General features: G+C 46.3%; 3 protein-coding genes across 3 annotated transcripts; 2 read left to right on the forward strand and 1 right to left on the reverse strand.

Annotated features, from left to right (window-relative positions):
* The first annotated feature begins 8,822 nt into the window (after positions 1-8,822).
* LOC112876379 (beta-glucosidase 6-like) lies at positions 8,823-14,252 on the forward strand. Its single transcript, XM_025940476.1, has 13 exons — positions 8,823-9,093; positions 10,642-10,708; positions 11,627-11,685; positions 11,775-11,850; positions 11,981-12,052; positions 12,138-12,225; positions 12,325-12,580; positions 12,695-12,810; positions 12,884-13,107; positions 13,288-13,322; positions 13,408-13,510; positions 13,586-13,694; positions 13,819-14,252. The coding sequence occupies exons 1-13, from the start codon at positions 8,914-8,916 to the stop codon at positions 13,991-13,993; spliced, it is 1,560 nt and encodes a 519-aa protein (XP_025796261.1). The 5' UTR covers positions 8,823-8,913; the 3' UTR covers positions 13,994-14,252.
* A 668-nt stretch (positions 14,253-14,920) lies between these two features.
* On the forward strand, positions 14,921-19,666 carry LOC112876380 (beta-glucosidase 6). Its single transcript, XM_025940477.1, has 13 exons — positions 14,921-15,141; positions 16,039-16,105; positions 16,766-16,824; positions 16,923-16,998; positions 17,159-17,230; positions 17,299-17,386; positions 17,489-17,744; positions 17,831-17,946; positions 18,080-18,303; positions 18,430-18,461; positions 18,555-18,657; positions 18,759-18,867; positions 18,958-19,666. The coding sequence occupies exons 1-13, from the start codon at positions 14,977-14,979 to the stop codon at positions 19,130-19,132; spliced, it is 1,542 nt and encodes a 513-aa protein (XP_025796262.1). The 5' UTR covers positions 14,921-14,976; the 3' UTR covers positions 19,133-19,666.
* Positions 19,667-20,087: 421 nt separating this feature from the next.
* Positions 20,088-24,735, reverse strand: LOC112876310 (probable mitochondrial-processing peptidase subunit beta, mitochondrial). The gene is made up of 9 exons (XM_025940392.1): positions 23,946-24,735; positions 23,117-23,281; positions 22,892-23,029; positions 22,656-22,807; positions 22,411-22,519; positions 21,446-21,544; positions 21,150-21,215; positions 20,937-21,044; positions 20,088-20,513 (listed from the first exon to the last, which is right to left on the reverse strand). The coding sequence occupies exons 1-9, from the start codon at positions 24,612-24,614 to the stop codon at positions 20,427-20,429; spliced, it is 1,593 nt and encodes a 530-aa protein (XP_025796177.1). The 5' UTR covers positions 24,615-24,735; the 3' UTR covers positions 20,088-20,426.
* Between the last annotated feature and the right edge of the window lie 279 nt (positions 24,736-25,014).

Here is a 25,014-nt window from a genome sequence, read left to right on the forward strand (position 1 = left end):
AAACGAAACTGTGTTTAGAGTGGGGTTCCTAGCTAGTTTTAAAACTTTGCTCGAAGCTACTTTTAACCCTATAAAAGGAACGGAAACCTCAACAATTCTTTTTGATGTGTGTTTGCAAATCTATTATATTAATAAGGGAGTGTTAAAAGAAAAAGCCACGACGTTCGCCGAGAGGGTCTAGAAATTCCCACGTTAATCTAAAAAGTAGAAGAATGTACACCGTTGAATGTTACGAAGATCTAATAGCTTAGATTTATCTAAAGAGTCCGTATTAAATACAACTAAAACTATTAGATTATTACTAGAAAAGATAATAATAATATGCATATGACAAATTATATAAAGGAAAAATACACAAGTATTCCTGCCTGAATCGGAACGAACGTATAGAAGGGTATGCCTGTTGTCTGCAACCATTAGATGGGAATGGACTTTATTTGAACCATCCGAAATCCGAAACCAATACACTACACGAGTGAACTAATCAACCGTTTGATCATTCAAGACAAGCAACCCTCCTGGAGTCCTGTTGCATGGAAGAAATGACATCTCATGGCCAGCCAATTATATCGTAAACAACGATTTAATTTTATAGGGTTGCGTGAAAGTGACATCTCATATAGTCATGATGATCGAACGAATGATAGAAACATTCGCAGCTGCACGAAAGTTGTCGTGTGCTTCATGAACGAATGATAGAAACATTCGCAGCTGCACGAAAGTTGTGGTGTGCTTCACAAATCCGAAGCTTGAAACCGAGGGTCTAGAAATTTCCATGTTAATTAAAAAAATAATTTACACTGTTGGATTTTATGAGATCTAATGGCTTAGATTTATCTAAAGAGTCCATATCAAATATAACTAAAAATATTAGATTATTACTAGAAAAGATAATAATAATGTGCACATGTTAAATTATATAAAAGGAAAAGAGTATACAAGTAATAAGATAAGCAACTCTTTACTAATTTCTCATCTGTAGTTTCCATAAAAATAATGTCACGTACCAAAATCAAAATAAGAAAAATAGCAATTTATTTCTTTTTGAAAAACACGTGTTGACGGCAACGTGCGTGATGTCGTGTGTGGCAACAAGGCTTGGATGACGTCGTCTTCCGCTCCATGGGCCCCTAGGCGCACGACTCATGCCCGTGCCATCCGGGGGAAGATTTATCTCCTCTCCTGAATCCGCTGATTTGCATCCGAAGGAGATTGATCATTTTTATCATGCGATCGATTTAGAATAAGAATAAAGTTTTATTCATCACACTTCGGATTCTCAATCACCTGGACATCGAGACTTGGTTCATTTGATGGTGGCCGCTTGGGCGTCAAGCATTCCCTGATTATCTAGAGGGTTTTTTTCGAACATACGGACAGAAAAGCTACGTATCAATATATTAAAAAAAATATCTTGGAGGATGCCTGGACGAGAGGCCGGGTAGGGATGGTAGTGGTTAAAGCACCGCTAAAGATCATCGCGAGCTACTCTCATGTGTATTGCACGCACCTCGAGAACGACGGTTGCAATCAGCCGGAACAGGAACCTTTTTTCGCAGTGAGTGGACAGGGACAAGTTTCAATGGGAGGAGGAAGATGTTAGACTAGCGAGAGGGCAACAAACAGAGGTGAAGATGAGCCTTGGCCATTGCCCATCTATTGGAACACCCAAGCGATTTAGACCAACCAAGTGATTTAGATCTTTTTATCACCACATTAAAAGAAGCCACCACACTCAACTGATCAAGCATGCCACGAGCTGTATGCAACTGCTACCTGCAATACGGCCTGGGCAACGGGAGCAATCTTTTATGCTCTAGAACATCCGCAATGGCTGAGACCGTTAGACCAACGCCTCGGCCACCGCTGCGAAAGTGCAACTAACTGCTAGCTTGCTTGGGCGATGACTGACGACGTCTTCATCGGTGGACTGAGGAGGTGAGGATAAGAATGTTGGACGCATCCTGTCTGCGCTCGGTGATGACCAAAAGCTGCATGTACGCAGTGCAGAATGTGAGACAGATCAGTTGTTGGTCGAGAAGCAGTGATTGCTTTGTTCGGAGAGCGGCTGACCACAGCACAGAGGAAGCTAGTAAAGGTTGAGGTTCAACTCATCAGCATCTTTAACCCCAGAAACTAACGGGTTATTACATGATGACGGATAATAGCATGGAATAGAGCCAGAGACAGCAACACGACTTGCTTTTTGCAGTTTGTGCAGGCTTAATAAAAGAAGGAGAAGGGAGGAGGGTGCTGGCGCTAGAGAAGGGAAGAATTAGCAGGTCCGGCAACATGAGGGCGGGAAGGACATAGAGCAGTTTTGATAATACGACGTGTTAGTTATTGTCAGACAAACTTCGGGCAAGGCGCGGTTAAGAATCACAATGAAGCTATGCAGCTGTGGATTGGTACGAAAAATGTAGGAGCTGATCGAAGGTGGCATATATTCTTCAAAGTCATAGCAAACATGTTTGCGATGAGCTATTGATCTACATCTAATAAACACTTCATAAAAAATTAAAGATTAGATAATACTTAATTATTGCAAAGCATAATTAGGTGATAGGGGAAATATAACCGGGATAGACATCAAATGTATCTGGTATCCGGCCGCAACCTCATTGGACGGTGACAAGAAATTGATAAAGATGTGGATCGACAGCACTATGCAAAAACGAATTTCAAAAATAATCTTATAACATATATTATAGAAGCAGCATTCTTAAAAAGAAGTCAATTACAAACAAGACCCAAACGGACAGACACACGTAAATACCTCCACGCATCGCAGAAGCGAGAACCCAGAGGAATCCACAGGCAAGCTGCAAAACGTCGTTGTCACCTCCACGAAGCTCGGGGCGAAAACCACTGGAGGCACGACGTTCAAACGAACCCATAATAATGCTTGGAGTCAGGGTGGAAAAGCCTCCCCAGGAGGCTTGAAGAGGAAGAAGACTTCGTTGATGAAGACCAACATCGGTGACCCAAGGACGCAGTTGAAAGCGATGCCAACGGGTAGAAAAGTAGAGTCCTCAAATCCAGGGGAATGCTTGCAACATAACAAATGACAGAGGTCCATGGGGACCCAGAGATGCTTCAGTAGAAAAAACAGTGGGGGAGAGAGGAGAAGCAAACCAAAACCATAGCAAAAAATCAGCAAGCAAAGACCGCAGAGATTCACTCCTGTGAAAACAGAAGCAAATATGTAGCACAAGCAAGCATATCTACCATGACTCTAAACTAAACAAAAACCAAAGCAACCAGATCCATGTAGAAATCTGGAAGCAAGAGAAAGGAGGGAAAAATAAGGAAGGACGAAGGAGGAGGAAGAGCCAAACCACAGGGCAGAGGAAACGGAGGAAGAGGAACGAGACTTGGTCGAGCATAGCAAAAGGAAGAAGAAGAGGGAGGGAAGGAACCTTTATTCGAGCTCGCTACCACAGCAAGCCATAGCTACGGAGATGGTGACAAGGATGTTGACAGCGCCGACAATGACCACAATAGCAGGGGAATAATACACCATAATATATACTAGGAAAAGGAGGTGTGCTGGCCTCCTTCTCACCGCCAGCGAGACGCCGGAGGAAGGAGGCCGGAAGTGATGGGATCTCGATGAGATGATGGGAGCGGCTAAGACTAGGTGAAGCTTCGCCCACGAGGGTTGCAAGCCTGCACTATGCTATTTAGACGGTATTGGGTAAGATATTGTCTGCAAACTGGATGATGGTTTAGTAATGAGAAAAAAGATCCTACAGTATCGCAAATGCTTATAAACACTTCGATCAATATGAATTAATAAATTGATCTATTTAATTTCATTAGATCTTCAAACTAAAAAAATATATGAACTACAAATAGATCCACTGATCGCGCGAATTTAGACTATATAATATTTGAAAAAAAATAGAGCATGCGGATGAGACTTTCATCCAGTACAATAAATAAATATAAATAAGTTTTAAATATTAAGAGGGGTTTGAAATTACCATGTTAGTTGAAAAAGTAAAGGAACATATAGCACTAAATTTTATGATGATTTAGTTACCTTATTAACCTATGATAGTGGCATTGATTTACCTTGATGTTATAACTTCGATGGCCTAGAAATTTACATGCGAAAGGATCGTGATGTCATCTAGAGAGGACCATGATGTCATCTAGAGTGGGGTTGAATAGGCGCATCTACAAATTTTCACTCCAAAGCAGCAGATAAAATTCACTATCTGCTAAATCCGGAACTTTCAGGTTTGCAAATCCGGAACTTCCGTGTTTACGCAGAGCATAGTGAACATAATAAATCTATAAATCTAGTTCAAGTAAATGGATACAAGTTTAAATCCAAGATAATGTAGAGTAGGCTCAATGGAATTTCTGGAGTAGGTCCACACAGTCCCTGCACTTAAAAAATAATAATCTCTCTGAGAACATAAGTGTACAATGGAGAGTTCCTCAAATTCAGAAGATAATATCAAACACAATTGACATAAAAAATTTACTGTATTTTGAATTCACTGCATGTGCTACACAAGCTCGGTGAATCCTACTTTCCGTTGAGGAGCTCCGCGAAGTCTCCCCGCCAAGGCGCTACACAAGCATACATTGGCCTTCCACTATCTTGATTCCCTTCCCTTACGGAGGTGTTCACCGCGACAGCCCACACAATTGGATGTTCACCGGGCAACACCTAGCCATCTAGAAGCCAAAACTCCAAGAGTAACAAATGCGAAACACACGATTTCGGCCCAACTCAAATGCTCAAAGGTTTGTTGCGCTCTCTAGTGCTTTTAAGCTGACACTCTCTTAAACCTAACTCAAGGATATCATATGAACCACGCAATCTCACAAAAAGAGGTTGGAGAGAGCTCAACAAGACTACCAAGCTTTCTTAGGACGACCAACAAGTAGTAGAATAATGTCTGAAACAACAGCCCACCAAGAAGGTAGCTCAAGGGTATATATAGCTAGGTCGAAAGAAACTGGCCATTATGTGACAGTTAGAACCTCGAACTTCCGAATTCCTATACCCGAAACTTCTATATTTACACACCAACTAGCCGTTAGTGTCACGTATGCAAAACCCAGAACTTCTGAATTAGCAAATCCGGAACTTTAATGTTGCCCATGTTAGTTCTAACCAATATACACTTGAGGTTTTTTTTTATCTCTCTCAACTCACCTGGGTTGCTTGATCACTGAGACTAAACCAAAACATAATATGGTGCATCCCTTTTGATAGTACAACGTATCTATAGATTAAAGGTAGATTACATTTTAACCACTTGAGCTTTTCAAAAATGTACTTAATCGTGCCTTGATCAATCTCAGCCTGAGGGTGCAATCAGTTTTATTTCTTTTCTTTAAGCACATATTCAGTTATAATGTCAATCTCGTAGCGGATCAATTCATATAGACCTACCTTGTTTTGAACGGTAACCTCTTAAAGCTCGGGAGACAGATTTCCTTTTCTTGGTGATAGTTTGAAGGCTTTCTCGGCCTATCCAAAGCTTGAAATATCTTTACTTATTGCCGGAGAGATAGGGGCTGAAACAAGGCTTGAAAAGGAGCTTACTTTTACTGCTAATGCTACTTCCACTATCTCGTAAGGGGATACGACTCTACTCCCTTGGTATTTAGACTTATAGTGGTAGGGAGACACATAATTAGACTTGGTAATACCATCTTTGAATGAAATCCAATTCTAGTTCAAATCATCATCTTCACAATATAATTTTAGAAAGATTGATACTTACTAATTTGAACGCTATATATAACCAAGATTCTTCAAGTTGAATCCAAATAAAGTTTTTTTGCCCTAACGTTGGTTCCTCGGCACAAATCCATTGCCCTTCTCCAAGCTTAGTCTATCGAAACACTATCCCGGATTCCAACCCTTCATCCTTGCATCATATAGAGCTCCATAAAAGTTTGTTTCATAATTAAATCATCCATGAAATCCATTCTTCATAATTCTTTGCAACTTATATCTTCTATTGATTGTCCATTTCTTCACAAGAAATTTCCTTCTAGCGCTACGACTTTATCAACAAGCTTAATTTGGATATGAGGATAAATAATTATCATCAAACACGTGACTCAATCTATATAGTATTTATTAATTGTCGATATCGTCACTTTAATCATAGCGTAGTCACAAGTCTTGTCATATGAATCTTTTATCTTTACTTTCAATATCTTTCATTACCAATATTCCATTGATATGACAATCAATTCCTGCTCGTATGCTCACCAAGATGATTAGTTCTTTAATTATGGTGTTATTCAATTCACCAAAACCTACTAGAGGTCTAGATGCACTCTCAACTTTCAACTTGATCTCCAAACAATAAAACAAAAGTATTAAATAAATTTATTTTCAAATTTAAAAATTAAAAATCAAATGTTAGTATAAAAAGGTTAGATACCCGCGCTATTTGCGCAGACCACCCTGCTAGTTGCAATGAGAGTAGAGGACAGAGAGATCTGAGGTGGCAGAAGTGCAGAACAGGTCCTGACTTAGTTGGGCTGGGCTTACATGTACACAAGGCCGCCAGGCCTGCTCAGGGTGGGCCGATGGATAAAAAATTTTGTACTCGGAGCAGAGAAAAGAACCAACGTTATCACCGGCACGAGCTGACATGCTTGGTCAGCCTGTGTAGATTTGAGCACATTTTCAACGCGCTGAGACCTTCCATCATTTTTTTTTTCAAAATAACTGGAAGTACGTACCAATCACTCCATGCTGAACGCACAACGTTTGAACGAGCTGAATGATGTATCGGCGAAACAAAACAAAACAAAACAGGGTAGCCGCAGAACATACACGCTCAAGCGAGGACAACGCTGACGTTCATACCCACACTTCAAAGCTAGGCAGAGCACCAGCCATCCATGGAACCGGAGCTTGGAACCGGGAATCTGGGATGACACGCGCTAACGCCTTTCTCACTGTTTCACGCGTCCAGGCAGGAAGCGGTGCGCCGCCGCATGCCGAGGTCTCCCCCTCCCCCCCCCCCCCCCCCCCCCCCGCGGCCCCCGGGCGAATCCGGTCGTCGTCGTCGTGTGAACGGAAGGCGTCGGAATGGTGGACTTAGAAGAACGTGACGCGGAGATCGGCGCCGGCTCTCCGCTGGGGGATGGATCGAATGAATGCGCTAGCCTGCATCTCGCTGCCTGCCTAATTGCATGCGAAACAGCGCGGCATGCCTAACTAGTTCGCCCGTTTCTCTCTCCCCGGAGTCTTTTCCTGAAGACATGAGGATGCTTGGGTCGCTGTGCAGCCAGCCAGCTCCCCCAAACCAGACTCGGCACATCGATCGGTTGCATGTTTGTCCAGAGTTCGGATACGCAGGAACAATGTTTGGTACCCAATGCGTGCACCGCGCCAGCCAGATCTGACCGAATCACCGAAACGGCACGTCCCCCCGAGCATTGCATGCCATGAGCCTGGCTCGATAGCTGGAGCAGGCAACCAATCACGCCGTACTGCCGCGCGCGCTGCGTGCGAGCGTGAGTGCAGACCATGCTTCCGTTCAGACCAATCACCGAACGGGGCCAGATCAGAGCATACCTGCAGCATGCCAGTGCAAAACAACCGTCAGATTTAGTACAATGCGTGGCTCCAATAAGCTGGCAAGCTGAACGGCAGATATGCGTTGGGTTCACACGCGTCTGCCAGTACTCAAAACTGCAGCCAGTCTCGGGGTGAAGACGGGTGCCTAAATTCTATGCGATCCTTCTGTCCGCGCGTTGCTGTCCAGATAACGCAAGAACGCTGCTGCTACCTAGTAGCTTATTGCTTTGCTTATAGTAGCGTGTCTCGATCTGCCCTCGATGATCCGTGCAAGGAATGCCGGGTACCAGGTGCGCATTTGTTTAGGGCAAGTGGACGGAGCCATGTGTGATCAGGAACGAGCAGTACGAACAAGCAAGCTTGGTCCGCCCGATCGACGATGCCAAAACACTGGAACGGTGGCGCCCAATGCAAGTAGTAACAAACTTCGAAATTAACTGAAACGGGAGAGGTTCTCTCTGTAAAAGGACAATGGAGATAATGCAGACACGACAGGTGGTGGCTACATGTAGGACACGTCAGAACTGCATTGCTCCTCTGAATCATTCAGATTAAAGTTTTTTTAAAAAAAAAGGTGAGGTGAAGAAACATTATCCCCGGCTGATAGTTCACGACAACGCAGAATATTTTCACCGCCAATCTGTCGCCCGGTCTAACTCTTCTCGACTTCTTCGCTGTTGGCCGTTCAGAGAAAAGGGGAACCGTGCATGCAAGTTCGCGACACGGGTTGCGTAACAATCGATCGATTGGCTTGCCGTTGCCGGTCCTGGCAGAGAGATGAACACGGACGCCAAGCAAGCATTGAATTCGTTGGTGCATACGGACATCTGCCCTACCAGTCAACTGTCATGTTAAAGCTTTTACTGCACCTGAAACAGCTATCAGGATTCAGTGCCTAGTGATTAGCAATCCGCAATAGGATTCCCTAATAACAACAGTAGATTAGTGATAATAATTTGGTCCATCGTGGCCTCTCGTGGGACTGAAACACTGAAGATAAACAGGAAAAGGTCCCCGGCAGTGTTCCACTCTTCTATCCATTCAAGCAAGATTTGCATCGGCACCTCCATAGCTCCATCCCTTCAAGCAAGAGAGCACTGCACTGAGTCACTGACTGACGGACCTGGCCCACTGGCCAACCTTCCTGTGAGATAGATCGTGTTTAGTGCCTTAGTGGGGGGTGCATGGTCCATTGCTTTTCCTATAAATACCACTAGCTCATCAAGCATCGGCACTTTGGCGCACACACCGACGCACATCCACTCGGCACAGGCAGTTCCTCCTTTCCTCGCCGCACTTTGGAGCCCACCTCGGCCTCCCTCTCGCGCGCGCGTGCTGCGCCCATGGGGAGGATAAAGAGTGGGCGACACACGACGGCGCTGCCGGCGCCGCCGCTACTGCTGCTGCTGCTCGTCGGCGCGTCGCTGCAAGGGCGGTGCATTGCGCAGGGAGGCGGAGCAGGGCTCACGCGGGGGAGCTTCCCCAAGGGGTTCGTCTTCGGCACCGCCGCCGCCGCCTACCAGGTTCGTGGTGGTTCCTTTCGTCAGCTCCCACATCTTCTTCCCTGGTAGGTAGCTAGTTTGTCTCTAGAATGGCGGTTAGAATTCTCGCTCAATTTTTTTTAAAGTGATCCTGAGTTCTTCAGTTGCACGGGCTCGTATTTGCATTTCTCTTGGATGGACATGCTGTGTGGTGCCCTTGCCGTCGTTGCCGATCGGATCCTTTTGCTCTTTAGCCGTGGTTCAACACACAAGGAAATTAGCGAAGTCTTCGGTTAAATATTGGTGATATGGCTGGGAAAAAAATCAGTTGCTGCTACAAAAATCAAGGGAGATGAATTGCAGCTTACTCCGGGATGACTACGGAAGGAGGACGAAGAAGGCCAGCTGGGTAATGGGAGCCTGGAACGGACAAAAGGCCGCGCTTTTCTTTCCGGAGTGGGTTCTTCCGATCCATTCCCTTCTCGCAAAGTTGTATTCCTGTCTTGTGACGTTGGGTTTGCCCGTTTGCCTTTGGACAGTGCCATTTTGGATCTTTCTTCTGGTCCATGCAGCATAAAAACACTACTCCTATCCACCGGTCTTTTTCATCCACCTCAAACTTAACTTTCAGCATACACCCAAGTATACGGCCGCGCGATGAGCTATAAAAAAATACATTACTACTACCTGCAGTCACAGAACCCATGCTTCATCAAGTAGCGTAGTGAACACGAGGCTTTTAGAAAATACTCCCTCAATTCTAAAATGTAAGATTATTTTAAAATTTTTAGATTTATAGTATTTACTATGTATTTGAATATAATATAATGTATATCTAGATACATAACAAAATCTATAAACCTAAAAAAAATCTAAAACAACCTACATTTTAGATAGAAATACTCCTCTACGTAGGCCTGTGCAGGTATAGCGTGCCAGTGCCAGTGTCATCATACGGACACTGCAGAAATGTTAATTTTTGGAAGGATCACAGCACAAATGTAGCCCCCACCCGGTTGACACATGTCCGGCCCCCAATCCAGCGGGTGGCCAGCTCTACGGAGAGCGGCGCTGGTCGTGGAAGTTTCGGCGGAAACTGCCGAAATCCCGAGCGCTCACGAGCCGTGTCCGTTTGCGTCGGAGCGGGCGCGGGTACGAGACATCCGCATCTCCTGGCGGTGCGCGCGGCGCGGCGCGACGGGCTCGCCACGGCATCCGCCCGCATGGTCAGCCACGCGTCATCGGACTCGGACTCGGACTCTGAGCAGCCGTGGTAAAATTGCCAACGAGAACGGGAGCGAGAGCGCGCCCCAGTTCGGCGTCGAAGCTCGAGACGCCCAAGGTCGCTGGTTCTCAGCCTCGGCCGATCGACCTTATGATCGAATCAGGCGGTAAACCCCGACGCTCTTCAGTATTTGTTCAGTCAAGAGAAGTGTGAGACGCCCGACGCCTCCATCTGATTTGTTTCTGAAAAAAAAATGATCTGTTAACTGAACTCATGGAAATTTCAGAGGATTCCATCGCCCTGCTCTCTTGCTAGTTACTGCCAGCCTGACACAATTTCTTTTTTTCTTTTTTGACATTTTGTAGTACGAGGGAGCCGTGAAGGTGGATGGCAGAGGGCAGACGATCTGGGACACGTTCGCGCACACTTTCGGTATGTGTGCCGAATTTTCCATCTAATAATTACTCAAACACATGGTTCTTCATGCCAATCGGGCCAGGATAAATTCAGGATCGGAGTTCTTTATCGCACCCAAAAAGGCGTTCCATTTATGGGGGGAAGCTAAAACTACACACGCTTTGGAACAAAGTGACACGTGGCAGATAAGCACTAGTGGCACACTAGACGGATGTCGAAACTTCAGTCTCAGAAACTTGCGAGGCGCAACCCAGCACGCTTGCGCTCCTTTCCAAGTCCCCTACGTCCTTTTCTGCACCGTTGCTTTACACCCTGCCTTTTTCACAGTAAAATTTCACACGCACAAGAAAAGTTTCTTTGCTTCGTTAGGATGTTCAGCTACATTCGCCATGGCTACACGCCTCGGCAACGGCAGCTGCACTAGACGCCATTACCGGGGCTCACAAGTCCCCTTCCATTTCAGAGTAGTACGTGCTAGATAGGCCAACAATCCGTGGCCCGCAGCAGCTGTTGCCTGTGTCTTGCAGGCATGAGCATGACACTTAACCCCCTCTGGTCAGGAAGCAGGTTCATGCCATGTTGTCATGCATACATGTGGCGAATGCTTTCCGTTTTGCTGAAGTTGGATGCATAGTGCAGCTAACAAGACTCGCAGTTTGTGCTCGTGCGAGGTGATATGTCCCGCCTGCATCATTTGCAATGGGTGCATGGTCCATCCATCTGTGCTCCAGTGGTTGGGAGTAATGAGCGAGATGCTTGTGCTTTTGGCATGGCCATTTATCCAACCTAAAACAGTGGGTTGGAATGGCATGGGCTCAGCATGTGGCCGTTGGAAATCTTCAGACTTCTAGTGACTGTTCTAGTGGTCAATGCAGAAGTTTCAGAACCTGAATGCGGAAAGTTTCAGGGATTTCTTTTTTTTTTCAATTTTAGGCAAGATTTCCGACTTCAGCAACGCCGACGTTGCAGTCGATCAGTACCACCGTTTTCAGGTTAGCAGATCTCTTCAAGAGTGGCGTATGTACAATATATGGCATGTGCCCAATTATTTTTATGACCGTTTGGGACTTCTATTTTTCAGGAGGATGTACAGCTCATGGCAGACATGGGAATGGATGCTTACCGGTTTTCAATTGCCTGGTCGAGGATTTTGCCAAGTATGTGATTCAAACCAGAATAGACATGCTCCATTGATATATGTCAGCTTCTTTCATCTGAACATTTTCAGTTGTCGTCAGTAATTATTGTTATACTCATTTTGGCCTTGAACTGTTCTTGTTGCTTCAGACGGTACCGGCCAAGTCAATCAGGCTGGCATCGACCACTACAACAAAGTGATTGACGCACTAGTATCAAAAGGTGAAGGGCAAGTAGGAAACTTTGATAACAGACTCTGTAATACCGAAACAAAATAAATGGTCTGAACTTCTTTTCAATTTTTCAGGAATTCAGCCATATGTAACCCTCTACCACTGGGACCTCCCACAGGCCCTGGAAGACAGGTACAATGGATGGCTGGACAGGCAGATAGTGTGAGTCCCTTGACCCATGTCACTCTAGCTACACACTTCACATAACTCAATTCATCACGCATAGCATAGTTAGTAACCATCTCCATGCTAAAAATGCAGTAACGATTTTGCGGCCTACGCCGAGACATGCTTCAAGGCGTTTGGGGATCGTGTGAAGCACTGGATCACGCTCAACGAGCCGCACACCGTTGCCGTTCAGGGCTATGATGCGGGGCTCCACGCACCAGGACGCTGTTCAGTGCTGCTCCACCTGTACTGCAAGTCAGGGAATTCCGGCACTGAACCCTACATCGTCGCTCACAACTTCATCCTAGCTCATGCCACCGTTTCAGACATCTACAGGAGGAAATACAAGGTGAGCACCTCTTTCTATCTTTGTGCTGTTTGATGTCAGGTGACCATGGAGTTCCAGTTTAATATCTTACTACGCTAACTTGTCAGTTTTATCTTCTCCGCTGAATAATCGTAGGCAACTCAGAATGGCCAGCTTGGGATTGCATTTGATGTCATCTGGTACGAACCGATGACAAATAGCACAATTGACATTGAAGCTACCAAACGGGCACAAGAGTTTCAGCTAGGATGGTGAGCAACTGAGCTTGAAGTTATTGCTGTGAAACTATACGTGGATTACTGCTAACTCGGTTTCATACGGAAGGTTCGCGGATCCGTTCTTCTTCGGAGATTACCCGGCGACGATGAGAACGCGGGTTGCGGAAAGACTGCCCAAGTTCACAGCAGACGAGTCTGCCCTCGTCAAGGGGGCTCTGGACTTCATGGGCATAAACCACTACACCACTTTCTACGCGAGGCATAACAATACCAACATCATTGGACGACTGCTGAATGATACCTTGGCCGACACCGGAACTGTCAGCCTTCGTGAGTTCTGATCGCCTTTGCAAGTTCATTTCAACTCAAAATGAGCCTTCAAACTTGAAACATGCCAGATACTATCAGGCTGTAAAATGCTGCCTGCTTCAGCTCAGGCATGCTATAAGCCTTGTCTGTGTATAGCTGATAGAATGGAAATAGACACTGATATTTTTGCAACTTTCACAGCATTCGACAAGAACGGGAAACCGATTGGAGACAGGGTGAGTTGGGAAACCACATTCTTGCATTGTGCAGAGCAACATCATAGCGAATCAACCCATGTGAAATTTCTTTGCCGTTGTGCAGGCCAATTCGATCTGGCTGTACATCGTACCCAGCGGGATGAGGAAGATGATGAACTATGTCAAGGAGAGGTACAATAGCCCGCCGGTTTACATCACTGAAAACGGTAAGATCATATTACTCTGAAACCTGGATTAATTACATCAGTGCTCTGAAATTGCAACACTAAATTCTGATGCAGGTATGGACGACGGCAACAGCCCTTTCACCTCCATCAAGGACGCCCTCAAGGACAGCAAGAGGATCAAGTACCACAATGACTACCTCACCAACCTTGCTGCCTCCATAAAGTACTGAAGATTACTGTGCCTCTTAATGTGCTAATCTCACATAGACATGATCACAAAAAAAAGTCTGCAAAATTTCCTACATAGACATGTCTGGTACCTGATGACGAGTAAAATGCTGCTGCAGGGAGGATGGGTGCGACGTGCGTGGGTACTTCGCGTGGTCGCTGCTGGACAACTGGGAGTGGGCCGCCGGGTACACCTCGAGATTCGGGCTCTACTTCGTGGACTACAATGACAACCTCAAGAGATACCCCAAGAACTCGGTGCAGTGGTTCAAGTCGCTGCTCAGCTCCAGCTGAAGACGGCACATATCATCGTTGGCCTGACCATCCTCTATCATCTTCAGCTATCATGTTCCACGCAAGCACATGCTCATAGGATAAACAAAAATGCGTCAGGCTTCAGTGTACATGCTCCAATCTTCTGTTCAATTCTGATACGACACGCACATGCATATAGGATCCTAGAATACAGATTACAGAAATGAACAGTGGACTTCAAATCACACATGCATGTATATATAGTTGTTTCACAAATTGAACTGTGCCTTCTCGCGCATCTCGCTACCGATCGACGGGCTCGGCTTCCCTGTGTGCCCGGCGCCGTGGTCCAGGGTTGATTGTTAATGGTTACGCATCTTGAACTAGAGCGTCTCCAACAGCTGTATGCTGCTGCACCTGTAGTTGAGAATCTACCAGGTGTTCTTCATTATCGTGCGAATCTTCGCGAATCACAAGTTCACAACACCTCGCCTGTCATTTATTTGGATTTTGTACGTATCCATGAGCTCCAAATCTGCCGTTCGCGTCCTTCGCATCTGATGAGGCGGCTGTCGGTACCAAGCCCGATGATACTCACTGATGACGGATTCCTTGGTGACAATAAACTAGAGCTCCACGCATTTCGCGTTTGAACAATCATAGGAACCCAGAAGAAGGTGAAGGTTCCCAGCCATGGCAGGCACTCCCGTTCACACTTTCTGCCCCTCTCTCTTTCCCCAACCAACCTCGATTCAACCAAGCAAGAGGCCACAGCACTGCACTGGCCGCCCAGATCCATCCACTGCCCAACTTCCTTGTGAAAGAAAGAAATTGCGTAGCCTGTAGCTGCCAGTGGGGGCGTATGGGGCTACGGGCCCAGTACTTGTATCTATAAATAGAGCCGGCACGAGGCACAGGCGCACAGCACACCGCCACGGCGCCACTGCTGGGCGATTCTTTCCTTGCAGTACTAGCCTCTCTCTCTCTCTCTTCTGTGTTTCGCGCGTGTGTTTAAGGCGAGGATGGAGAGGAGTGGGGGGCGATGCCGATGCAGGACGGCGCTGCTGCGGCTTGTCGTCGTCGGCGCGTGGCTGCTGCAAGGATGCATTGCGCAGGGGGAAGGCGCGCTCACGCGGGGGAGCTTCCCGGAGGGCTTCGTGTTCGGCACCGCCTCCTCGGCCTACCAGGTTAGTACTGGCTGCTCCTGCTACTACTATCTCCACATCCTTCCTGATTGTATCTGTAATCTCTTAGGAGTATATACTAGCTAAGATGACGCCAAGTGCAATCTCTATGGCTCTGTACGGCGCTGTTGAGCCAACAGCTAGGCCATTGGCAAAACTATGCACAATACGGGCTTAAATTGCAATGAAAGATCACTGATCGACCCATGGCTGAAGCGCACGGACACCTAGCCGCATGGGACTTTCAGTTTTGAACAGCGTAGCGCCATGAAATGCCCTGCTGTACAGTATATTGCTTTTTTTTAAAAAAAAAAGGTGTCCAGGTAGCCATGCAAGATTGGCAGGTTGACCAGGCGGGCATGTGCATCCGCCAGATCGTGTACCCTAGCGACCAGCTAGATTATTGGCGGATTGGCCAATCCAGCGGGGACGCTCCTCCTTTTCTCCGAACCTGCCGCTGCTGCCTGCACTGTGCCCAGGGGGCGCGCTGTTCGGCCCTGGAAAATTCGGCGGAAGCGGCCGAGACCCACCCCGACGGGCGCCGCCAAGCAGCAGCCAACCACCCGGGCCCCCGCCCAGCGCCACATGGTGCCCAGCCAGCCTCGCATCAACCTATCCCCCGCCGCGTCCCCCGTTCACGAGCGCGTGCCCGTCGCGACGACGGCACGGCCGATGAGCCCCGCCGCGGCTCCCGTGCCGTTTCCCACCACGCGCATCACTCTACCTGTGCTGTTCGGTCAAGAACTCCAGTGTGGATATAGTAGTTAGTACAAGCAGAACTCGTATCTTATCATCTGCTATTCTGCTTCGTCTCGTTAGAAGATTCGAGCTCCGCGTTTGCTGCTTGCTGACAGCAACCTGACACGCTTGGGCAGGATTGACCTCTCCTCTGTTTTGTAGTACGAGGGAGCTGTGAAGGAGGGTGGGAGAGGAAAGACAACCTGGGACACGTTTGCACACACTTTTGGTATGTAGCCTGGATTTCTCTCTATCTTCTCCAACAGATGATCCAACTGCATTTCAAGCATGCACCTAGCTGTCTCCGTCGTCTCAAGAATATTACTAACTAATGCATGATTCTGTTACCGATACGCCGAGATCTTTTCCATTTTAAGCTAGAGTTAGTTACATGTTTAGAATCAGTGAAACACGTCCAAAATCCAAGCATATTTTTGTGGTCGAATATTGTGCTAGTCCAATCATTGGCCCATTGCACTCCTAGCTTGTGTCTTGCTTGCCGCCTTGCAGGCATGCCAATAGTTCCCCTCTGACCATGCCACTACATATCCGATAGATGCATCAACCATGCTTTTCTTTTTTTCTAAAGTTGGGTACATAGTGGAGCAAAACAAGATCTCGATTGTGCTTCGTGATAGGTGATATATCCCACCACCACTTGCAACGAGCACATGTACGTCAGTGATTGGGAGGAACAGATAAGATGCATTCAGTTTTGGTTTAATTTGTCCATTCATTTGAAGGACTAGAACCAGCCGGTTAATTGGATTCCACGTGTGCCAGTTATATTGCTATTTCTCCAGAGGTGATTGAAGGCTGTAGCAAGACAAGCGCCACAGCCAAAACTTTTGCTTTCAACTTTGTCGGTTTTGTTTTTTCTATTGTGCAGGCAAGATCGTCGACTTCAGTAATGCTGATGTTGCAGTCGATCAGTACCACCGCTTCGAGGTCAGCAGTGCGCTCTAAGAGTGCGTGTGCACTTATCTGCACTTGATGCCCTATTGTAAAGTTGATATTTTCGGATGTTTCCAAATGGCTACTGTCAGGAGGACATACAGCTCATGGCTGACATGGGGATGGACGCGTACCGGTTCTCGATTGCCTGGTCGAGGATTTTACCAAGTACGTCTTTACAAACCGAAATAGCAGCGTGCCCATGATGTCGGACTGATCTTGATGGCTGCTGCATAGGAATCTTCTTCTTTGATCTGAACAGTTTCAGATATCTTCGGTTTACTGTTGTCATACCAGTGTCATCCTTCAACTGTTCTTGTTTCTTCAGATGGTATTGGCCAGGTCAACCAGGCTGGCATCGACCACTACAACAAACTGATTGACGCACTGCTAGCGAAAGGTGAACAAGACCTGCAATATTTCATCGAAACAGAATGCCTGAAATTTCTGAAATGTGAAATCTTTCAGGAATTGAACCCTATGTAACCCTCTACCACTGGGACCTGCCCCAGACCCTGGAAGACAGGTACAACGGATGGCTTGACAGGCAGATAGTGTGAGCCCTTTAACCTGTATCACTTCAGCTTCACACTTTGCAGCTGAACTTAATTGATCACTCATGACATAACTAGTAACCATTTCCATGCTCAAATTGCAGCAACGATTTCGCTGCTTACGCCGAGATATGCTTCAAGGCTTTCGGAGACCGTGTGAAGCATTGGATCACGCTCAACGAGCCGCACACGGTTGCCATTCAGGGCTATGACGATGGGCTTCAAGCGCCAGGGCGCTGTTCCTTGCTGCTCCATCTGTACTGCAAGGCAGGGAATTCAGGCACCGAGCCCTACATTGTCGCCCACAACTTTATCTTAGCTCATGCGACGGTTTCAGACATTTACAGAAGGAATTACAAGGTGAGGATCTAGTTCTAGACTTTCTAACATTTTGTGCTACTAGATTGATGTCTGGAAATTAATATTTTTTGTCCATTAAATTACAGGCTACTCAGAATGGGGAACTTGGGATAGCATTTGACGTCATGTGGTTCGAGCCGATGACGAATACTACAATTGACATTGAGGCTGCCAAAAGAGGGCAAGAGTTTCAACTAGGATGGTGAGCCTCTCAATTCTAAGTCCCTTGTATCTTTCAGCTCGGCATGCAACGTTGTTCTGAAACTGTACGTGGATATTCGATAAAAAAAAACTGTACATGGATGGTTGATACCTAAGTCGGTTGGAAATTAAAGGTTCGCGGATCCGTTCTTCTTCGGCGATTACCCGGCGTCGATGAGATCACGGGTTGGGGACAGGCTCCCAAAGTTCACAGCAGATGAGGCTGCGCTAGTCAAGGGGGCGCTGGACTTTGTGGGCATAAACCACTACACCACTTACTACACCAAGCATAACAGCACCAACATCATCGGACGCCTGCTGCACAACACTCTGGCCGACACCGGAACCATCAGCCTCCGTGAGTTCCCATCCTCTTCGCATAACTGTTGTTGATTGCAACGAGCTGCATTGTACTTCAGTGTTCAGACACGTAGCATGCTCATATGAAACCTAGGCACATGCTGACAGTTCTACAATTCTGCAGCTTTCAGGAACGGGAAACCGATCGGTGACAGGGTGAGTTTCCACACCACATTCTTGCATTATAACAAGCAAGATCAGATCATATCAAAATGTTTTACGTGAAGCTTTGATGCCGCTGCTGCGCAGGCCAATTCGATATGGCTGTACATTGTGCCCAGCGGGATGAGGAGCCTGATGAACTACGTCAAGGAAAGGTACAACAACCCACCAACCTACATAACCGAAAACGGTAAGACCAGCAGACCATGTACACTGAAACCTAGATTACCTTGCTAGATTACTTCGATACCCTGCTGGGATAGTGGAGCTGATGAACTGCTGCTGGTGCAGGGATGGATGACGGCAACAGCCCTTTCACCTCCATCAAGGACGCGCTCAAGGACAGCAAGAGGATCAAGTACCACAACGACTACCTCACCAACCTCGCTGCCTCCATAAAGTACTCTCAGAGCTGATCACTAGGTTCTTTCCTTGATTTCGCATTTGCATGATGGTAACAAGATAGTGACGATGCTTGCTGCCGCTGCAGGGAGGACGGATGCGACGTCCGTGGGTACTTCGCGTGGTCGCTGCTGGACAACTGGGAGTGGACGGCCGGGTACTCCTCGAGGTTCGGGCTCTACTTCGTGGACTACAAGGACAACCTCAAGAGATACCCCAAGAGCTCGGTGCAGTGGTTCAAGGCCCTGCTGAGCTCTAAGTAGTAGCTGAGGGTGCTGGATGTACATTGCTTCGTCCTCGCATCGCCATTTCTTCTTCAGGCCAGGCCATCAAATCATCATGTAGACAAAATGTGTTGGTGCTGGGCCCAAGTCCATCTGTGGCTGAGCCTTGTAATTCAGAGACGGAATATACAGAATCACAAAAGATATGATCTGAAGAACAGCGAGCGAGTGCACACGCTGTGGTAGGAAAAGAACAAACCTGGCAAGCGGTGAAGCGGAGGCTGTGCCGAACGCGATCCCCTTTGGGAAGCTGACCCTCGTCACTTCGCCAGGGAAGATACTGCGGCCTCAACGCCGAGTCCACGCGTCCCCCGCTCTCTTAGTCTCTGTACCAACCATGAGGACGACGACTGCACAAGCGATGTGGACTCCAGTCTCCAGGGGACCTGCCGAATCAGGCGACCTTTGGATCACCTAGGACTACAAAATTTTAGGTGACTAAATTTAAATTTTCATCAGTGACCCAGCTGTAGAGAGATGTCAGAGAGACCCTCTCCGATTATCTTATCTGACGAACGTTGCTATCCTTTGATTGCTGTAATACATTTGCAGGGAAATATGGCTTGCCTTCTTTGCAGTAGCACGCGATCACGAGCCCACAATTCGCGGGCGCCACGTTCACTGGGCACTGGCTGCAGGCGTGACGAGCCGAGGGCCGAGGCCTCTCGATGGTTGCTGCAAAGCTGAACGCATAGAGTTTGGCCTACGCTTGAAAGAAGATAGAAAAGCGGGGCACCCGCAGTTGAGTAAATTGAATAGAGCTTAGCTTAGCCATAGCCATCACACATGACGATGGCTGACCACATGATCCTTCAAGAGTACAGCGACATATACAAACCACTGTAGAAAAAGTTAGAAGACAGCAATTGTGTTGAGGAAAAGAAACATCCCATTAGAACAGTAAAATTTTGCGAGGCTGCCAAAAATGGCAACGAAGCTAAACTGTACCATCTTTACATATAACAAGAAGCTTCATAAAATTATTTGCCACAAGAAAATGATCTTCCAACAAAAGATGGAATTGTAAGGGTCACGATTCATCGTTAAAAAAAAACACCGGGTGGCCACTCAAGTCAGCCACGTCAGTTGTGCCTGCCTATCATTATTGACAGATTTGTTGGTTTGGGACAAGATCTGAAAAATAAAACATACTCAAAAAATTCCTCCACTCCAGCACGTAATGTGCTATGCTGAGGCCATAATATACTGACGCCAAAAGTGGCAATTTTATCTTGTCTTTGCAGACTGTAAACATGGTACACCGGTACACGAACTAATAGCGGAGCATGTAGGTGCGGCGTCTGAACCAGTTGTAGTCCGGAAGTCCCTGGATCGGTCCCATTGCAGCAATTGCAACATCCTGGAAGCAAATTTTAGCAAACAAAGACAAAATTTCATTATTATGCATGTTGTTTTCTCAAGCTATCAACTAACTCAAATGAAAAACTATTGACGCTCCAATTTTATTTTCCCAAACTAAGTTGCTGGCAACAAAGTAGTAAGCATTGAGATAGATAAACAATCTCTTGGATAATCCAATTGATTGCTTGCAAATATGAGCACAAAATGAAACCATGAACTAAGATCACCAGAGGTCTAGAAGAACAAACAATAGATTATGGTAGCATCTGCTTCACAATAGAAAGGGTTCACCTAAAGAAAATGAAGGCTCGGAGCAAACAACAATAAAATGGGCTAGCGCATAGATGCTGGCATAACATACTGTTTTTGAAAATGCTGAAAATTCTACATAATGAAATGCTGTAGGTTGGCAAAACAATACCTGGTCAAAGATGAAGCGATTTGCAACACGCTTCACGGTGCTGGCATCAACTGCATCTATTCTTGCAAAGAGCTCGGGAATAGGAATTCTTCGGCCATAGGTAAGCATCTGGCACAAGACGGAAACAGAAAATAACTTGTAAGGTGCTGACCACTAATAATATGATGCGATATCACATTTTTTAGACACCACAAGAATAGAGCCTGAAAATACCTGACGGCCAATGTCCTCGACAACAGCGGTCGAACCATCAAGATGGAGTTGGATTGAGGACTTCAGCTGAAAGTGGCATAACAAAGCAATGAAAATGTGGTTGCCTCAAAAAAATCCAGTGGATGATTCATATATCAATGAAAAAACTATTATCATCTAATGATTTGTCTTTCTCAAGCACACACCCCCCCCCCAAAAAAAAAGGAAACAGCACAGGACATTAGTAGTATGAAGTGCTTGAGTAAACCGAGATTCAATTACAGGCAAACCAAATCATAATTTCATCAAACAATTACCTGATTACGAGCACGGATAACATCTTCTTCCGTAACCCTGTACGACAACTTGCTCATCTCTTGCATAATTGCAAAAGCCAAATCATCCAAGCAATCAGCCTGCAAATCAAGGTCATGTAAGATCACCAGTAGTGCAGAACGCATTTAACATAAGATGACCAGAACAAGTGTCACGAAAAAGTATACTACTGCATAAGAGAAACATAACGGTAGGGTTACAATACTACTGCATAAGGAGAAAGAAAAGGTTCACAGCAGATTAGTGAGAACTATAATTGATTTATGTGCAATGCACTACGCATGGGCATTCAAGCTCTTATTAATGCTAACGGGTGAATCCATCAGGGTCATCATTGAATTGACTAGTTTTTTAAATAGTCTTTTTTTAGCTTAAGCACAATTCATGCATGATTCCGGATTAATCATCCTAGTTAGAGAAAAAGAATAGTTCGAAATGTGTATATACTTCATCCTTAAGTACATATATCCATGATTTGCATTCGACAGAAAAATCAAGTCTTATTTATTTTGCAGTAGATCATTATCAGCCAGGCATGGGCCTTGATAATTAAAATGGAAAAAGGAAACAAAGGGCTCTCAATTTTTACATGGAAAAAAGGTCCTTCAAATTTCACAAAGCTGTTCTGAGCGAAGGACAATACAATATGCAAATTACTTCTTTCCATTAAGTGCAAGCATTCTTCCAGCAACATTGTTGTGACCAAGAAACCCAACTGCTACAGCTTGTGTGGAGCTTTGATAGAAGTTTATGGGAGCTGAGAACATGCAGATGCTGGAATAGTAACAGGGGAGGAATAGCACAACCACACTTTATATATATCTACGCGGATAGTACACATCTAGGGTTTGTTTATTTATCCTGCCATCTCAATCATATAGGAACAAAATACTAGTTCGGGAAATTTATGCCAAACTTCTATTCAATGGTAGAAGGCAGCACTAACCTTAGCAACAGCATAGACACCAAACAGACCAGTGTCCTTGTAATTCGTGTTGAATGCCATTACACTCTCAGCAATGTCATTGATCGCTGCCCTTTGTACAAGCTCTGAACTGTAACATTTATGCATAACATAACAAAGATATGGTCAAGTGGGATAAAAGAACACGACAAGATAAGAAAAAAAAGGATCGCTATACAAGAAGATGGCAGAAAGAAAGGAGGAACGCAAACAAGGGAGGAACTAACCCCATGTGTTTTCCTCCACCAGCATTCTTGTTCCATGAACCAAGCATTGATTGCATAACCATCAATGCAACAGAATCTGGATCTACCCAGGATGCTCCATTGAAAGCAACAGCAAATTGAGCAAGGGGCATGTCATCATCAATGATTCGAACCTATTGAAGCATAAAATGCTAAGATAAACGTTTGTTCATTACAAATAGCACAGATAAGTATGGAGCGAAAATGGCAAAACACACCTCAGAACCAGTAAAAGAGGCTGGTTCCTTAGCAACCAACATGCTTGTTGTTGTAGGGTCAGTTGATAGCTTATTGAACAACTTATTTGCCTGCGCCACAATGTCTTCATGTTTAACATTACCCGCAGCAGTGATAACCTGAAAACACGCAGAAGTAGGTCCATCATGCTCAAGCAATAACAGGAACATAAAATGGGATAAATGCATATTTTGAATATCATGTACCATTCTAGAAGCTGTATAATGAGTTGCAATGTAGTTCTCGAGGTCCTCTTTGGTGATTGACCTGACATTATCTGCAGAACCCAGGATTGGTCTGCCAAGGGATGTATACTGGAATGCAGTTGCATGGAGATGATCAAATATAACTTCCTCGGATTGTCCCTCAACCTACACAATATAGAAACAGACAGAAGAATTTATTATTCATAATAGTTACAACCACTTTACATAAAGCATGAACATATAGATCGTGCTTATAGAATGCATTGGCTAATCAACCAAAATGAGGATTTGCTAAGCACAAACAAGTAAAAGAAGAATTTAGGTATCATTGATAGTTAGCAAAGGATACAAAACAAAGTTGCTACAAGGCTTCGCAGAAGATAGAAACAATTAACTGATCACACCATGGGTGGAAGTGTATAAGTATGCATCGCCTAGACTTGCATACTTCGCAAAACATTTTTCACTGTGCTCTTTTTGTATAACCTCTCAGCAAGTTTAAGGGTATGGTAATAGAACAATACAAATCACAGACTGTTCACCTCCCTTCCTCACTCTAAAATTTGCAAACCCTTCTCCCATGACAAAATAAGTACCAATAAGAAATAAGCTGATCATGGAATTACTAGTTTTCTTTTCCAGATATAGCTTTAGGATTAGTATAAATGCTAACAACAAACAAGAATGACATATTCATCAAACACTATGGAACATGTATTTGCAACTAATCTGAGATACCTGATTACTCGAACAGGTCTCCACAGCACAAAAACGAGAAATGCTGACGGAAACAGATATCAACACAGCAGGGGGGGGGGGGGGGGCATACCTCCTCCATCTCTCTTAGGATCACTTCGCGCTCACGTTCAATGCGGGCCTCATCGAGATTAGAGTTCTGCAAGATGTCAGCGAGGACCTCCATCGCACGGGATACGTCCTTGTCAAGCACCTTCGCGTAGTAGGTTGTCTGCTCCCGAGACGTGTAGGCATTGAGGTGGCCGCCCATGTCCTCGATCTCCTTCTCCAGCTGCGCGGCGCTGCGCTTGCCCGTGCCCTTGAACAGCATGTGCTCGACGAAATGCGCGACGCCGGCAGCCTCCTCGTTCTCGTACCTGCTGCCCGCGTCGATCCAGACGCCGACCGTGGCTGTGCGCGCGGCGAGGGACGACTCCGTGGCGACGCGCAAGCCGTTGGGCAGCGTGGTGACGCGGGTCTCCGGTGCCGCGAGGATGGCCGTGTGGTCGGCGTGGGTCGGCACGGGATTGGCGTAGCGGAGGAAGCGCGGGTCCGGGTGCTCGAGCCGCCGGAGCCTGGCGTTCACGGCCTCGGCGATGCGGTCGTACGGCATCACGGGGGGGCGCACCGGGGTCGCGTCGGGAGCGAGGACCCCAGGCCCCGCGGCGACGGCCGTGGAGGCCTCGCGCGCGTTCCCGGCCGCCGCCGCGGCGATGGCCGAGCGGCGGCGCACCGCGCTGGATAGGATGCGGCGGAACGCCATTGCGGCGGATCTGATTCGGTGCTCTCGCCGGCGGCGGCGGAGGCGGAGATCTGACTTGGTTAGGGTTTGGAGTCAGATGGATCGGGAAGAGATGGGGAGGAGAAATAGAGAGGGTGGGGAAGATGCCTGGCTACCAAGGGGGAAGGAGAAGTGCTGGGTGCGCGTAGCTTACTTTTACGAGGGACCCACGTGTCATCGAGAGGAGGCTGTTGAAGCGTGGGAATTGGGAATTACTGGGTCTTTCACTCTTTTTTTTTAGGGTGTCTCACTGTTGTTCAGTTGTTCTCGTGGAATGGGCACGCGGCACGGAATGCCTCGGAAGTTTGGGTTGTGGAGACTTGTTGGGCCGGGCCTATCTATCGCAGATGAATGTTCATTGTGAGAATCTCTTGCTTTCAGG

The sequence above is a fragment of the Panicum hallii genome, chromosome 9 (genome assembly GCF_002211085.1).
Source record: "Panicum hallii strain FIL2 chromosome 9, PHallii_v3.1, whole genome shotgun sequence".
Taxonomy (NCBI): Eukaryota; Viridiplantae; Streptophyta; class Magnoliopsida; order Poales; family Poaceae; genus Panicum; species Panicum hallii.

What these genes read in the sequence shown, in the direction of transcription:
- LOC112876380 (XM_025940477.1), top strand. Translation starts at nt 14,977, where the DNA reads ATGGAGAGGAGTGGGGGGCGATGCCGATGCAGGACGGCGCTGCTGCGG. An exon ending in CACCGGAACCATCAGCCTCC is followed by an intron (nt 18,304 to 18,429) that starts GTGAGTTCCCAT and finishes ACAATTCTGCAG; the next exon opens with CTTTCAGGAACGGGAAACCG. An exon ending in AACCTCGCTGCCTCCATAAA is followed by an intron (nt 18,868 to 18,957) that starts GTACTCTCAGAG and finishes CTGCCGCTGCAG; the next exon opens with GGAGGACGGATGCGACGTCC.
- LOC112876310 (XM_025940392.1), bottom strand. Translation starts at nt 24,614, where the DNA reads ATGGCGTTCCGCCGCATCCTATCCAGCGCGGTGCGCCGCCGCTCGGCC. An exon ending in TCCTAAGAGAGATGGAGGAG is followed by an intron (nt 23,282 to 23,945) that starts GTATGCCCCCCC and finishes TATATTGTGTAG; the next exon opens with GTTGAGGGACAATCCGAGGA. An exon ending in TTATCCGTGCTCGTAATCAG is followed by an intron (nt 21,216 to 21,445) that starts GTAATTGTTTGA and finishes TGCCACTTTCAG; the next exon opens with CTGAAGTCCTCAATCCAACT.
- LOC112876379 (XM_025940476.1), top strand. Translation starts at nt 8,914, where the DNA reads ATGGGGAGGATAAAGAGTGGGCGACACACGACGGCGCTGCCGGCGCCG. An exon ending in TGACGCACTAGTATCAAAAG is followed by an intron (nt 12,053 to 12,137) that starts GTGAAGGGCAAG and finishes TCAATTTTTCAG; the next exon opens with GAATTCAGCCATATGTAACC. An exon ending in CACCGGAACTGTCAGCCTTC is followed by an intron (nt 13,108 to 13,287) that starts GTGAGTTCTGAT and finishes CAACTTTCACAG; the next exon opens with CATTCGACAAGAACGGGAAA.